General features: G+C 42.5%; 1 protein-coding gene across 6 annotated transcripts in view; it reads left to right on the forward strand.

Annotated features, from left to right (window-relative positions):
• The window catches only part of UST (uronyl 2-sulfotransferase), a 303,044-nt gene that overhangs the window by 249,643 nt on the left and 36,379 nt on the right, over positions 1-17,022 (forward strand). For 4 of the 6 annotated variants that reach the window (XM_025866300.2, XM_073894061.1, XM_073894063.1 and 1 more), the window contains exons 6-7: positions 2,993-3,090; positions 5,042-5,199. In XM_025866300.2, the coding sequence (XP_025722085.1) occupies positions 2,993-3,090; positions 5,042-5,199 (256 nt within the window). Of the gene's footprint in view, positions 1-2,992; positions 3,091-5,041; positions 5,200-5,896; positions 7,241-17,022 lie in introns of those variants that run through there. The other 2 variants (XM_073894062.1, XM_073894064.1) reach the window with 2 other exon arrangements.

Consider the following 17,022-nt stretch of genomic DNA (forward strand, 5'->3'; position numbering starts at 1 on the left):
TGATGTCCTCTGCCCACTCCCGCAAGCTCCGGGCCAAGGTCGCCGGGCACAGAATCGTGGCTGTGTGTCTTGGCTTTTTCCTTCTGCCATTTGTTCATTTATTCGCTGAATATTTATTGCACCCCTACTTTTTCCAGGCAGGGTGCTGAGTGCTGGAGACACTGCGAACAGACAGTCTGTGCTCTCACGGACTTCCCAGCTAAACAAATAAAGGACACAGTTCTGATTCGGAGGAAACCGTAACGTGAGCTCTGGAGAGGCGCTGTGGGGTCTCTGGGCGGCTCTGGCAGCCTCTGTTGCTTGTCCCCCTCCTGTTAATGCAGGTTTCTGGGGTGGGGCGGTGGCAGGGGGAAGGGAAGCAGGGACTGTGTATTGGACACATCTCTTGACACCCCCTAAACCACTACTAATTTACTCAAGCCCTTTGGTGTGAAATCTCCACCTCAGCAGACAGATCCTCTGCCTCTGACCACCCCTGCCCTGGCCTGAGATCCCTTGTGCTCTGCTGCTCGCCCACCTCCTGGCTCCCTCCCTCAGCCGGGGTCCCTCTGACCTAATGCTTAGGTCCCCGAGGTGTCAGCTGCCAGAGGTCACCCGGACTGTGAGGAAGGTCAAAGCATCCTCCAGCAAAACCCAGTCATCCTCCCACACAAGCCTTGATTTGTTCTACGACACGCAAATCTCCTTTTTTCTGATGATAAAAGTAAAATACACATAATAATAGTAGCATTTATATAAAATAATTTTTACTTAAGATGTTTTACATAAAACAACATTTATAATAAAAATGACATTTCAGAATTGAATAAAGCTGAAGTTCAATGTATTCACACCTTTTACATCTACTGCCAGAAATAACCACTTTTAACAGCTTGGTATTTATCCTTCTAGATATGTTTGTGTTAATGCAAACATATATGTATATCTTCATATTGTCCTACATCTTCATATCGTCCTGTAATCAGTTTTTTTTTTCATCTGAATATTCATGGCGGACACTTTCAGGACGGTACGTGTGAATCCTCCTTAACCTTCCCAGGTGCCCAGTATTTCACTGTAGGATGTACCATAACTTCTCAGTGAATCAGTCCCCCATTAGTGAACATTTAAATTCTGTCATATTTTGTTGTAATAATCTCATAGTAATGAATATCCTTATATAGATGGTCGTCAACTTAAGATGGTCCAACCTAACGATTTTTTGACTTTAGGGTGATGTAAAAGCGATATGCATTCAGTAGAAACCATACTTGGAATTTTGAATTTGGATCTCTTCCCTGGGCTAGCGAAAGGCAGGAGGAGCCTCCCTCGTGATGCTGGATGCCGGTGAGGAGTCGCAGCTCCCAGTCAGCCATGATCAGGAGGGTCCAACCATTCTGCACACATGCAACCATTCTGTTTCTCACTTTGTGTACAGTAGTCGATAAATTACGTGAGATGCTTAACACTTTATTATAAAATAATCGTTGTGTTAGATGATTTTGCCCAGGCTAATGCCAGTGTTCTGAGCACGTTTAAAAGTAGGCTAGGCTAACCTGTGATGTTCGGTAGGTTAGGTGTAGTCAATGCATTTTTAACTTAACATATTTTCAACTTCCAAAGGGTTTGTCAGGAGGTAACCCCATCATAAGCTGAGGACGACCTATATACCCCTCTGTGTCAAATTCTTCTTAGAAAGATATTTTGGGGCCTAATAACATGCATTTTTACTGGATTTCCATACACAGTAAAGTGTTCTTCACCACCCCTCACTTAACCCATGGCTGGATGGACTGATGTACTCCATTTGCTTCTAGTATATTCCTCCCTGGGAGCTGTGGTGTAACCCTGCTTCCCACAGGAGACCCCAGTACTTAGCTAGAGTGTTTGTTGCTGAATCTGTTTATTCCAGTTGAATTTGTTATTGTAATTGTGTAATTTATTTAATTGGTATATAAACCAAAGAAGTATGAGAGGGAAAGAAAGAGTTGTTTAAAAAAAAAGTTTATGGTACATTTTTCTGATTCCCAACTTGAACTAAAAAATTTTTTAGTAACTAACCACCTACCCCAATCATATCAGATACAAGGCGTCAACTGACTCAAACTTCATCAACAATGTGACCATGTTTTCGAGTTCTGTCCTCTCTTGACCTGCCTTGCCAGTATTGTCTCTGGAAAAACATCCCATAGCTGTTTGGTTTATTTGTAAATTGGGTTATCATTACTTCTTACAAATACTTAAGAACCAGGCATGCCTTTTCTAGGGTATCCAATACTACCCACCTCATAAAAGTTGATGTTTAGCCTTTCTTCTCACCTGCCAAGCCCTTGTAAGTTCTTGTAATGCTAACAGAGACACAATCTTCAACCTCCCAGAAGAGAAACAAAATCTGGAAATCTCAAGTGTTGCCTTTGAAAGTGAAAGAGTCTGTACAAACATCCTGTCACTCTCCAACCTAATAGGACATTAGAAATCATTTTACAGCCTCTCCAAAATCTACAAAATCCTTTATGTAACTGCTGTAGGTACTTACGATTATTATTTGTTGGATGTATAGATATACAAGGAAACATATTTCTGTAGGGTTGGCTGTACAGCGATCTCTGATTAAGTCAGAATGAATGAAGAATTAAGCCACAGGGCATTCACTCAACAAATATTTGTTAAATGCCGACCGTATCCCAGTGGGCTGGTAACTTCTGGGATAATAGTGGGTAGTGGGTACCCTGGGGAGAAGTGCTGTCAAGATGCTTGTCATCTAGCTAAAGACTTCAGGCCACTGGGAAATGCACAAATGCAATTTACTCAATGGAGCAAGCACTTCTGGAACTGCTCAGACCACGTCTGCACCTGGCCAGTGGAACAGGAGGCAAAAAGGCAACAAGAAAGTTTTCTCATGCAATCTATGAATTCTCTCAAGGCTTGCCCATGTAATTGAAGTATCCATTTCACTTACCCTGTATGGCATTTGACAAAGCCAGACATCTTGCTGCTGTGTTTTCTCTTCTAGGATATCAATGAGTGCATTCTTGAAAACTATCCTGAGTGTTCCAACCCCAGATTATTTTACATCATTCCATATTTTTGTGGACAGCATCCCAGATGCAGGTAAAGACTAACACAGACTCGTGGCATGCTAAGGTGGAGAACGATGGCAGGGAAGCCACCAATTGGCACTGTGCGGGAATCTCTTGCATGCCTAGTCTCTCGGCCTTCTGGAATTCAGGTCATGTTTACTGTTAATCTTTAAAGATTGCATTTGAGACTCTGAGTGACCTCTAAATGATGAAATTAACAGATCAAGGTCGGACAGAGGCCTTGAGACCACCCCATCAAGATGTGTAACTGGAATGCCAACTGAACCCTTTTTTAAAATTCCGAACTCATAGCTGTCACTGCTCAGCCCATGAGATAGTAAAGACCAGGGGTGAGCACCCAGCCTGCTCCTCCATAGTGCTCTACTCCATCAGCAACTATTCTTGCCCACATGCCCTGTCTAATTGGGTCTGAAACACGGGGTGCTCACCCCTGAAAGTCAATAGTGTCTCTCTCAGGAGAAATACTTAGTAGAAAAATTACTTTCTAGTGATTGCCCCTCAGCCTTACTTGGATGCAAGACCTTCTGTAGAATGTGACTGACTCAGATAGTAAGGCTCTCAGAGTGTTGGTCTGCCCACCTCCTGCATCAGCATCCCTGGGGCCCTTACCGGGATCCTCCACCTCATCACAGTCTCTGAGGTGGGGCACAGATAATTCTGGGGAGTCTAGTCTAGCTGCAATTTAAATCCATTGTACTAGACGAACATGTAGCCTTGAGAAGAAATGGCAGTAATGCACAATGAACATTATCTTCATGTGGGGGAAAATAAACCCTCTACCAGAAGTGACATTTTCCCCCCAAAGGGAACATTGATGAGGAGGTCAGTGTGTTCCTGAAAAGACCCAAGAGAAGAAACCCTTTCTGAAGGGCAGCTCATCCCTTGTCCTTTCTGTTCGCACTCTGATCACTGCTTAATTACCATGGGCATTGTTGTTGTTGTTGTTGTTTTGCTGAGTTTACCATAACACAGGACTTTGTTTATGGTCCAGATACTAGGACTACAAGTGTCGGTTTTCTGCTTTATCATAAACTTCCTAAGTTCAGGAAGCCTCCCCGCTCCAACCCTCACCCCTGTATAAATGTCTCCTGGTTCACAGTCAATGCTTCAGACACTGGAAAGATCTGGGGCCCGATGACTCACTTTCTGTCACAGTGAAGATACTGAGAAGCATGATTCTAACTCCCTCAAGTATTTTCTTAAATTATATATTTCCTAATCTTGGGGAGGGCGCTCGCGGTGCCTTATCCTGGTACACACATGATGATTTTCAAAACTCTTTCACAACGCCCCCCTGCTCCACCTTGACAATTACTCAAGCTGGGTAGGCTTGCCCCAATTCCCTTGGTTGGTGGATGCCGGCCAGGCCTGGAGCCCAGCTCCTGTGACTCCTGTCCTTTCCCACTCACATAAATGCTGTTAGCTTGGAGCTCTGCCTTGCAAATGAGATTAGGCTGTTTTCCTTCTGTAATTAAAAAAAAAAAAAAAAGTCTTTAAACTCTTTAAAAAAGAATAAGATGAGCAAACATGACCTGATACCTATTTTGATTTCAATAGAAATACCGTATCAGTACGTTTCATGATTTCAAAACCCCTCGCTTTATTGGTTTGCTCCTTCTATTAAAAAAGCCATTCTAATGGCCCCTTGATTAGCGTTTATAGGACCTAACTGCCTCTGTCTGTATCCTCTTTCTAACAAATATTTTGGCCAGGCCCCCTGAGGCCCTGGGCGAGGCAGTGCCGACCCGTGAACGTGGCAGAGGTCAGAAAGGGGGAAAGGCTGGTGGCAGCGGGAAGACCCCTGGAGGTGGCCACATCAGGCAGGCCTGGTCCTTGAAGGAAATGGGATTTGGACTCAATCAAACGGCGGTGGGTGGGTAGAGGAGGTACCTTTTCAACATGTTGTTGCCACATTTCGAAAATGACTCTCTAATTGAAAAATCATTTTTATATCCATAAAGGGAGCCTGGTGAGTGGGCCCTTGAAAGAGCAAAGTTGAACGTGAATGAAAACTTCCTGCTTGTGGGGATTCTCGAAGAGTTGGAAGACGTGCTGCTTTTACTGGAAAGATTTTTACCTCATTACTTCAAGGGTGTGCTCAGTATCTACAAAGACCCAGGTAACTCCCTTTGTAGAGGCTCTTTGGCGTTTTGAGGATTACTCACCTTGAACGGGACACGGGCCAATAAAGGAGGGAAATCTGTTCATGAAGAGAGGTTGCCGCTGGCTTGCAAAGGAAGGGTAGAATCACGAGCTATAGATGCCAAAACCTGGAGCTTCAGGTCCCAACCTAAACTTGCCATGTTTGAAAGCCCTGATGGTTCCATTTCTCCCTTTGGAAAGTGCAACTGGCAACATCTGCGTTGACCTTGTCCTGAGCGTGTTGCTGGAATGTGCCAGTGAACAGACGTGTACATGTTGGAGTCCATTGATGGAAACAGGAATGTGAAGGAACCACAGCTTAATACCCTTTCTGGGCCCTACTTCCATTTGCCAAAGCACTCTGGCGTATAAAATGTTGGCAATAGAATAGATAGAGGGGCAAATTGAAAATGCAATTATGATTTTACTCTAATAAATGGAGTCGTTTCCAAATAGAAGCAAGAAATGGAATGCAGTAGGGCAATCACAGAGGTTGCCCACAGAAATGTAATTACTTTCAGAAATCCATCATTTATTTTTCTCATTATTACTTGATCCTGAAAGTCAAACAACATTGTTTATTTCCTCTTCTCCTTAATCTACTGCTGCCACAAGCCTTGCATACTTATTCACTGGTCTCTTTGTTGTTTTGTCTTGTCATCCTGAAATGCGAGGTGGCCTGGTGCTTTGTAGAACTGAGGAGCAGATTGAAAGGTCCCCCAAACGCAGCCCTGCTGCCTCCCGGTCCTCCGCCGGGCAGGGACCACATGCCACACCTGCCTCGTTGGCACGTAGCGATGCCCACGTGAACTCGGCTTTGCCTGGAGCAGCCCTGGATCCTGTTACCTAAGGCAGCCCGACCACCACCGGGGGTTTACAGGAGGAACATGGCTGGCGGGTGGGTGCTGCCCGGGGCCTCTCAGCTCTCTCCTTCAGAGATACATTCTGACACACCTGCATGCAGGAACATGACCGTGACCCTTCACGCGTGCCCTGCAGGTGTGTCTCCTCAACAGGAAATGGGGTGTGAATAGCTAGAAGCAGAAGAAACCCCAGTCACTTTTTGAAACCAGGCCTTCCTTTGCCCCTACAGCAGTGGAAAATTGTAAAGAATTTCAAGAGCCGTGCCGTGACCCACTTTTAGCTCCGGAAGATAACATAAACTGGAGTCTTTGTGCAAGATGGGGTCTTACTCTAAATTAGACTTTTTTGAAGAAAAGGTTTAGATCATTCATCGTTATTTCCACTCTTGGGCGTTATATTGTAGAGCATGCGTGTGTGCATGAGTACATGTGTGCATGTATGTGTGGGATACGCAGTATGAGATAAAAGGTGAGCAAGATCCTGCAGACACATTGTTGTCAAAAAAAATGAATGCCCTCTTGTCCCCACATTTGAGAAGAGTTTCGGTGACTCTACATCACACACATCGTCCGTCCTCAGGCCAGGAACTGGTGTCATTCACGGGTGCCAGAGCCCAGTACGCGGAAAGTCGGCATCTGGGGTGTAACCCCTAGAACTTGGGTGAGGGTAGTTTTATCTTTGTTCTTCTTAAATACAAATAAACCGCAAATCAAAACCTTACCCCGAGGAGCCCACTTGCCTGCTGTTGTCAGAATCTATCATCTTGACTTCTCAGCTATTTTCTCCATATTAGCTATGTGACTTCTCAGAAATTGGGCCTTGGTCCCATGATCTATAAGCATGTAAGTTAAAGTAGAACGTATTTCTGAAAACTGAGTGACTGTTAGCTCTTTTGATGTTAGCCATGATCTTTCCACCTATAATTTCAAGATTTTTGTCCTTTTGAGTTTGGCATAGCGGTATATTAAATCCCCTGAGGCTTGCTGCCTTGGAGAGGGTAAGGGTTGTCTGGTACTCCTGTGTGGCGGGATGAAAGATTTCTATAAGGCCAGAGTCGACACATGACCAGTTCACACAGTCCAGTGGTACCAGTGGTTAAGATAGTGAAATATGTCTATACTGCCCACAGCACCCACCCTCCAGGTACACCTGCTTCCCCGGCTGCCCCTTATCACGCCCCATTCCAACAGTGAAGTCACAAAGGGGGTCATTCATGGGCATGGAGGGAGTCTTCCGAGCTCTGGCCTGGGGCTACACTCGGCAGAAGAACTCTGAATTCAGAGCCTGAGGGGAACTGGTCGCCAGTTATTTGGAATACCACCACCCCAGCATCACATATTTGTGCATACGGCAAATCGAACCCTTGAGTGATTGCTCACGGCTTTCCACCATGCTTTGTGGTCTCTTGGGCATCTTCTGGAGAGATTCTCCTGCAGTGACACTGAAGGCCAAGCAGTCCCACAGCTGCTGTCTCTCAAGGAACCCCGTATTCCCTGGGCCAGGGGACAGGAGAGGAGCACGTCCTCCTGACCCACTTCTCAATACGGTTTAGCCTTGACGAAACTGAAGCACCTGTACTAGGTTCTTATGGCCAGCGTGTTGGGGTCAGCCAGGTTCAAGCAAGTCCCTTGAGTGATTTCATACCAGAGCTGCCTCGTCAGCACGTTTAGTCTAAATTCTCAGATTACGGAGCCCTGAAATCATTGCTCTTGCCCCTTACTGAAGAATTTTATAACTGAAGAGCCTAGAGAACAGGGGGAAGAAAAACTGAAAATCTTAGACACCGAGGGATCTAGTGACCCTTAAATCATTGTAGATTAACCAGCCATAGAGCTGGATTGAGGTGCAGACACTTCACTGGCCATTTTTCTTTGGTGCTTGTCCTGTTGTCTTGAAAAATGTAGGTGTGTGCTGACTTTTAGTGAGCCCCCTCCAGCAATACAAAACATATTTAGACCCATCTCATTACTGAAGAGAAAGCCCTAGCAGCAGTGACTGTTTGGGGAGCTAGTAAAAATAGTAAGGTCTGGTAGTCAAATGGGTTTTCGCTTATTCTAGATAGGAATGATATTCCTTAATTCCTTCCGGACAGTACTGCTTGTTTCAATAACCCACCGCCTAAGGAAGTTAATAACTTCCCTACATAATAGTTTGACTCTTTGCCCCTACGTTGTTCATTTCTTACAGGAAAGTATGCTGACAAGTAAATTTGTCACCTACCAAGAATATTTGAGAAACTTAATTTTTAGGAATTAAAAAAAATATTTTGTGTTAATGTTTGCATTTTGTGGAGACCCATTTAGCATATCTCAAAAGAAATTTATACTAGTAAGTACTCAAGAGGAAAATTTAAAAAAATGAGTATTGGCATGTGAATAACCAAGAGAATATGCTCAGATGTTTCTCACCAGCCAGGGCAGGGTAGTTGCTGATGTGGAGGCGAGTACCCCGGAGAGAGCACTCAGTAAACGCCACCCAGCCTTGGCTTGAGTTTGAATTAGGGAGAACCAAGCCCCAGACAGGTGTACTGGTTAAGAAGAGCTGACCTCTCTTGTTCAGCCTACACCGTCTGATTTGTTGATTAATTAATCTTGATTATGTTGGCTCATTACTTACCTTTTCAAAATGAGAAACTGGAGCTGACCCAGAGAAGTGGAGAGGCTGATCCATAGTCGCCCACCAAAATGTGGAAGTAAGGGGCAGAACTCACCTGTTCCTGAGCCATGAGTATTGTGTTTGTGAATGCTTTTTCTCCTTCATTCTTTAAAAACTGACACGCTGTGACCCACGAATGTTTTTCTTAGTCATAATTTCTGTAGGAGCTAAAATCACAGTGGTGTTAGAGACCAAAATAAATAAGTAAATTAATTAAAGACAGAGAACATGTGAATATCTGTGATAGGAACAGTCCTTAAATGAGTGTCCCCTGGCTGGGCAAATCACCGAGCTGTTATAGTTCAATAGCGCCACCTAGCATCCAGACATTGGAACTGTATGACCTAACGTTAACTCCCATTACCTTTCTTCTGCCTGGAGACTTGAAAGCTCATGTGTCCAATTCTTTTCCCTCGTATTTTAAATACTTTCCATTACCAGCGTTACATTAGTATTCATTTTCAACTTTTTTCCATTACAAATGTAAACATTGGTGCCACGGTAGGGAATTTACTAGACTTTTGTGAGCTGCCTTGAGACTCTCACCACCACCTATTACAAAGGAAAAACGTGTAATTCCAAACAAATGACTTATATACTAACTCTGCAGAGTTCATTCATAAACTGGGTGCTTTGGTTTTTTTTAATGTTCTTATTTAGATATTTTTATAAACAATGATAGATTACAAATTTAAATATCATTTTTTACTATGCATGAATGCTATTTAGACCCTCAGTAGGAGTACAGTAATGTATGCTGAATCCACATGCATTGCAGTATTTAATTCTGAGGACATTTACATAGAAAATAATAGCAAATATGTAGAAGAGAAAATTTAATATAGTATGCTACAGGAAAAATTCAAGTTTTCCTCCATCTCTCAATAAAAATACCAGACTGGGTTAAAACAAATACGAAGTGATTAAAGCTTGGCCTATGTATATAAAGAACAGCCAGTCTTTAAGGAAAGAACACTGAGTTGAGAGTTACAGGATCCTCTAAGCCTCTTTCTGCCACAATTCTGCCCATATGACTCAGGGTAAATGCATATTTGGTGGCTGATCTCTAAAGGCTGCATTATTATGATACCGAAGCATCAAGCAGAATATTTTAAGGCTTCATGTTCTACCTTTTGTTGGTTTGCACAATTATAGGGTACTTCCCCCCCTAAAAGCAAGAGCCCTTGGACAGCCCCCATTGCCTTGATAATTTCCAAGTTTAGTTATGGTGGCTGTCGCCACCTACAGGGCATGACAGAATCCTAGATGGAGGGTTATTGGTTCAGAACCTCTCTTGCCTATAGCCTCCGATATTGAGGTGACCAGCTCAAACTCTGGTCACGGTGTCCATCTCTTTCTGTACCATATGCATTTCTGTCGAGAAGAGCACAGAGCACAGAATCTGGAGTAGACAGACTGGGTGCTAGGTATAATTCCTCTAAGCCTCAGTCTCCCCATCTGTATAAAATGCATAAATAATACAATCTACTTCTCAGGGCTGTCATGAGACACAATTGATCCAATCCATGTAAAGCCCTAAGCCCAGAGCTTCACATATGATAAGAATTCAATAATTGGCTATTAGCTTGCCAACCACATCACAGGAGAAAGTGTGAGAAACAGGACATCGGGCTGTCTTCATAACTTCTACATTTTAAAAGAGAGAGAGAATATATGACGAGCCTTGACTTATTTTGACAGTTATAGCTGACCTATAAAATTGCATCAAATCTTTTTTTTTTTTTACTTAGGAGGGGAACAATTAAATTCTGGCTAATACGTTATTTCTGGAACAATTATAGGGAATAAGTGTATTGGAAATATCACTACAGTGACACCTTCAGAAGCTGAAAACACACATCATCCAAGTCATTGAGGATTTTTTTTTTTAGTTATCCATTTGTATGCCCGAACTCTTGCTAGAATTATCAGGGAGTTAAGATTTCAACTTTAAGTGAAAGCCTCTGTTGAGATATGATTGTGTGCAATTACCATTAACTTGTGCTGAATGTCGAATTTTTCAGACTGTTATATATCATGATATTTAGTAGATATAGGATGGGTGTCCAGAGATTTAATGGATTTTATTCTAAGTAAGTCCCTAAGATTCAGTTCTTGAAAAACCTTTAGTTTGTTTCCCATGTGCAAAATTCACTTCAGGATGCTGTTAATAAACTTTGTCCAGCAGGTGGCAGTGTCTCCACTTTCTCAAGGACTTGCCAGGAGTTTCCTGATAGAGTTTGCCTCTGCAGACAGGAGTTTACATAATGCCTGAACACAGATGTATAATTATGCCCAATTTGGGGACTGAAAACGGGATCCCAAATATCAAAAGGATTCCAAGTACAATTCATTGCAGTATTCCAAACTACATTATAGGAGAGCCGTTGGGGTGGGTGAGGGTAGAGGGCGTTTTACAATCACATAAGTTTATGTGGGCTTAAAAAATATGTATATATACTGTAAACTCTGGTTTTGTAAAAATAATCCATCATTCTGCAATGTCTGGATTAAACCGATGCTGTCTTTCATCTTTAGTTCCCACTGTTATTTCCCACTGTTACTGCTTTTGTGCTACAACAAAACTCAAAAAATTTCTGGAACCTCAGAGAGATACAAGTTATGGCTGGGAGGAATTCAAGCTATCCATTTACAGAGACCAATGAAGTTGTTTAAAGAACTCAACTGTCATTTATAAAAATAGGACTCCTCTTACTATTGGTTCATCTGCCATCGGTATTCTCCATGAAGATTTGTTTGTTTGCCAGCCATGTCCTGGGTTCAGATACTAATCATATTGGTACTAGATTGTGTGTGTGTGTGTGTGTGTGTGTGTGTGTGTGCGCGCGCGCGCGCACATTCACGTTCAAACAACTAGACTCCTTATTATAGCACCGTCATCTCAGAGTGAATAGCCTTGGGTCAGAAAAGCAGTAACAGTTCATGAATGATAATAATTTGCATAGCAATTTACAGTTTCTGAAGCACTTTCATATAGATAGCTCATTGGATTCTTCACAAATCCTCTGAAGTTGAGGAAGACAAGGTCTTTGTCTCATTTTCTAAACAAGGAAGCTGAGATTCAAGGAGATTGAGCCACCTGCCAACGGTGACCTAAATCCTAAGTGACCACAGACATTCAAGCTTCTGTCCCTGGAACCACCACTGACACCATAAACCTGTGACCTCCTAAAGATTCTTCATATTTAATCGCTAACTCAGAGGTTAGCGGGTATTAAGCATAGGTATGGCAGTTGAAGGTAAGAGCTTAAGATGTATACATCTGACCCATTTCCACTGTAATTGTTCATTTTATTGGAAATAATAACCTTGAATTCTGTATTTTTAAATGCATTTTTCACTTGCTAATTAATTTGCTCTTGCTTTGGTACCATCCCTCCCCCAGGAGAAAGCATCTTCAGTTTTATTATTTTAGAATAACAGGAAAATAGGACTTAAGTCACATTGATTTTTCTAGTAATAGCTTTCCAAAAATATTTCTCTTCTGTGAAAAGTAGCATTTAAATAGCAGATATAAGCCAAAAATACAAGAAGAATTCAACAAACATATTCAGCAAATGTTTGAGTGTCTGCCATACGCCAGTTATGGGGAAGGGTGCTATAAAGATCAAGAAAGCCTGAGAGCCATCACAAATAGGGCGGGGGAGTACTTCCTAGGGAAAATATTCATGCCAGGCCTGGAAGGGTACATAGGCTTTCATCAGATGGACATGGAGGGAGGAATCCTAGGTAGGAAAATAACATGAGTGTAGGCATAAGGGGTGAAGGCGCAGAAGTACCTGGAATGTGGGAGGCACGGGGGTGGTCCAGCCCACACTGGCCCTTGCCTGCTGACCCTGCCTCTTGGAGCTGGGGGCCCCCATTCTTCACAGCTCAGTCACCCTGCTGCTGAGACAGTCCTGCCCAAGGCAGAAAGAGTTTCAGCAGCCTCTACTCTCCGTGTGGTACAACCTGAACCTGGAACTGAGTCACTCATACCAATCTCAGAACCTGTGGCCAAGCCACAGTTACCAGAGGGCCATGTGTCAACCTCCCACTCCCGCCCCTCGTTTCTCTGCCCTCTGCCAAACCTGACCGCCACCCAAGGATCCCTCACTTCCTAGCAGTGCGTCAGGAGACTGCCAGGTCCCCAAGTTCCTAGCACTAGGGTTCTTCCTCCTTGCTCTCTTCCCGTCTTCCAACCTAAGATCCAGCCACCTTCTAGGCCGGGGACACCCATTGGCTGCATGCCTGGCACTTCCCCAGGGGCTCCCACCACACGTCTACAGACACCAGCCACCGCCCTGCCTGATCTCCCAGATTCAGCCCTTTGCCCACCAGCATGGACTCCCTGTCTGGTCCCAGTTACTCCCTGACCCAGGTCTGAGCTTGCTGTGCCCCCAACACCGCCTCTGGTCTTTATGGCCTCCCTGGCTGGAAGCCCTTGGGACGATTCTTCTAGAACTGTCTCCCTCAGCCCCTGCCTCCCACACCACACACCCTGAGAAGTCGATCTCCTCTGAGTCCCAACCTCATCATCTGGAGAACCCAGGATGCCCCCCACAGTGTGGCCAGGCATGGGGGTGTGCAGTTTTCTCTCTTATGATTCATTCCCCCAAGGGAAAAGCTGGCTAACAGTAACTGGGTGTGTGGTGAAGGTACCGGCATTCTTCTGTGTTTAGAGGTGAATTCCTTCTACTTTAGAATTTAATCACTTCTACTTTGAGCAGTTTTTAGTTGAGCTTGACAGGAATATGCTTTGCATTGAGTAAGAGCATTACTAAAGGGGGGGATTAGTCACCACACGTTTCAATTTTTTGGACTTTCCTGATAACTCCACAAAGCTGAAATGCTTCCACAGCCTGAGCAAAGAAGATTAAAGAAAGACCTGACCCCCGGGGGTGATAGTTGATCTTCATAAAAGACCCTGTGGTCTTACTGATCTTTCATGCTCAAACTGCCAACTCCCTGCCCACACCACAGATTCATGTGGTGATGCACAGAAGGCCCAGACAGAGAACTTCAGAACTGTCTTTGTACCCTTGGCTCATGGCCTAGCCTCTCTGACATTCTTTGCTTATAAACGTACCCCCAGCTCGGGCGAAGTACAAGCTTTACCCATTTTGCATGACTCAACATTTTACAATGGAAGCTTCTATTTTTGTTCAGCTAAGTCTTTGTCAAATAAAAATATCATCTCCTGATCTGTATTCTTTTTAACACTTCACACATTTTTGTCAACATAGAATGTTCTAGCTTTTCACATCTTGCGAATAGTGTCGAACTATGAAAAGAATACAGCGAAAAACTCCAAACATACCTGTGCACAGAGCATTGCTGCTTTTTGTGGTTCATTGTGGGTTATATTAAGCACCTTTATTTCATTGTCCACAAACCCAAGGAGAAAGCCAGCATCCTTCCCCACTGATGAAAATAGGAAAGTTTTGCTTGTCAAGTGGAAGTTTCAGATACTCTGACTGGAAAGTCTTAGCACCCAGTGTTCATCATGTGCTCTGAGGGACTTGTGCTGTATTGTCACTGCCAGACACTGGTGGAGCTGTTTTTCCAAAACGTGTTCCTAGAATTTTACTTCCCTGTTTTTAAACTGTATTTATTAAAGGGATATGTGTATAAAATTAAAAATCCAATAGTACAAAAAGATGTAAAATGAAAAGCAGCAGCTTCCTATTCCAACCCTCCCCACCACAGAGTTTGATTTTCCAGAAGCAAATGCTCTGAGCATAGTTAGCTGTTTCTTCTGATAATCACCACACTACTTGTAACTAGTATGCACGGGGTGCTATTTCTTGATTGATTTCTTCGAGACATTATGTAATTTTCTTATTCCTCCACCCTCATCTCTACTTCCTCCTCTGTTCCCCATCCACCTAATATGGTTGTATCCACATTTTAGAGGTGTAGTCCTGTTTACACTACTGTGACTAATATACATTATATGGGCTGCTGATCCAAATCGTACACCATGGTTATATTTCATTTCTTGCTCAATTTATTGTTTTTCCTGGAATTAATTATTGCCTCAGTTTTTTTAATTTGTTTAGATTTATTTGTACCTATCAAAATTTTCATATACGCTATTACATCTGTTGTGTCAATACTGTTTTTGATATTTTCAGTATTATTATCAGATAAGAACATTAGTTCCATTTGCTACCCCTACTCCCTGCCTCCAGGATCCCTTCCCTTCTTCCCACCCAGAGCTCTCTAACTTCTGCTTCAATCTGGGCTGATTATTCAGAAGCTCCCTGCAACTTCCCTTTAACACATATTTGTATTGGATTCCTGGTCTCCTCAATCCCAAACATCTTATTTCTAGACTTAATCATTCATTTTACTTCAAGATATTCCCAAGTTGCTTCCTGATAATATGTGTGTGGGAAGTAAATTTATTGAGTCATTGAATGTCTAAAGAGCTTAGTATTCTATCTCACTTGATTGCCAGTTTGGCTGGATATGGATTTCTTCATACATGAATTCCATTTTTCACTTCTTTCTCTAGGTATTTCTCAGACTTTCTCTCTCTCTCTCTCTCTCTCTCTGGGGTCTTCCCTGTATTCCTCTTATGAAATTTTACCACAACATGCCTCAATTTGCTGAGTACTCAAGCTTTATACACACACACATGCACACACACATACAGGTTTTATATATATGTGTATATATATATATTTATATGTAGTTACTTTTTTCAATTTTTTAAACATGCAGTGTTTTATTAGTGTTTATTAGTTTCAGGTGTACAATATACTGATTCAACAATTTTATACATCACCTGGAGCTCATCACCTCAAGTGCAGTCCTTAATTCCCATCACCTGTTTAACCCATCCCCCACCCCCACCCCCTCTGGTAACTATCAGTTTTTTCTCTATAATTAAGAGTCTGCTTTTTTATTTGTCTGTCTTTCTCTTTTATTCCTTTTGTTAATTTGTTTTGTTTCTTAAATTTCACATATGAATGAAACCACATGGTATTTGTCTTTCTCTGACTGACTTACTTAGCTTAGCATTATACTCTCTAGTTCTATCCATGTCATTGCAAATGGCAAGATTTCATTCTCTCTTTTTGTTAAAGATTTTATTTATGTGTTTATCTGAGAGAGCGAGAGAGAGAGCATGCACACATGAGGGGCAGAGGGAGAAGGAGAGATAGAATCTCAAGCAGACTCCATGATGAGTGTGTAGCAGGATGTGGGGTTTGAAATCACAACCCTGAGATCATGACTTGAGCTGAAACCAAGGGTCAGGCACTTAACCAACTGAGCCACCCAGGTGCCCCAAGATTTCATTCTTTTTTATGGCTAAGTAATACTTCTGTGTGTGTGTGTGTGTGTGTGTGTGTGTGTGTGTGTGTGTGTACCATATCTCTTTTATCCATTCACCAATCGATGGGCACTTGAGCTGCTTTCATAACTGGGCTATTGTAAATAATGATGCAATAAATATAGGGGTGCATGTATACCTTTGAATTAGTGTTTTTGTATTCTTTGGGTACAGTTACCTGCCTTCAACTCTTCTCCTTTGAAAATCGAATATGTCAAGTCGTATGATTGTTGGATCATAGGGTAGATCTATTTTTAACTTTTTGAGGAACTTGCATACTGTCTTCCCCAGTGGTTGCACCAGTTTGCATACCCACCAACAGTGCGCAAGTGTTCCTTTTTCTCCACATCCTTGCCAACACCTTCTGTTTCTTGTATCATTGATTTTAGCCATTCTGACAGGTGTGAGGTGGATCTCATTGTAGTTACGATTTTATTTCCCTGATAATGAGTGATGTTGAGCATCTTTTCATGTCTGTTGGCCATTTGTATGTCTTCTTTGGAGAAATGTCTGTTCATGTCTTCTGCCCATTTTTAATTGGATTATTTGTTTTTTGGGTGTTGAGTTGTATAAGTTCTTTGTATGTTTTGGGTACTCACATTTTATCAAATATGTCCTTTGCAAATATCTTCTTCCATTCCGTAGGCTGCCTTTTAGTTTTGTTGGTTGTTTCCTTCTCTGTGCAGAAGCTTTTTATTTTGATATAGTCCCAATAGTTTATTTTTGCTTTTTTTTCCCTTGCCTCCAGAGACATATCTACAACAAAGTTGCCACAGCAGATAAATGGTTATTTTCAAGCTTGAAACTCATGTCTTTCATTTCTGGGAATTTTTCTTGTTTTTTTTTTTTTTTCTTACATGATTTTATTGCCACCATTTTCTTTCTTTCATTTATGGAATGCTCTTGGTTGGATATTTGAGCCCCCGGGTTCATTTTGTC

The sequence above is a fragment of the Callorhinus ursinus genome, unplaced genomic scaffold (assembly GCF_003265705.2).
Source record: "Callorhinus ursinus isolate GAN/ISIS: 27379988/994484 unplaced genomic scaffold, GSC_fseal_2.0 scaffold6, whole genome shotgun sequence".
NCBI lineage: Eukaryota > Metazoa > Chordata > Mammalia > Carnivora > Otariidae > Callorhinus > Callorhinus ursinus.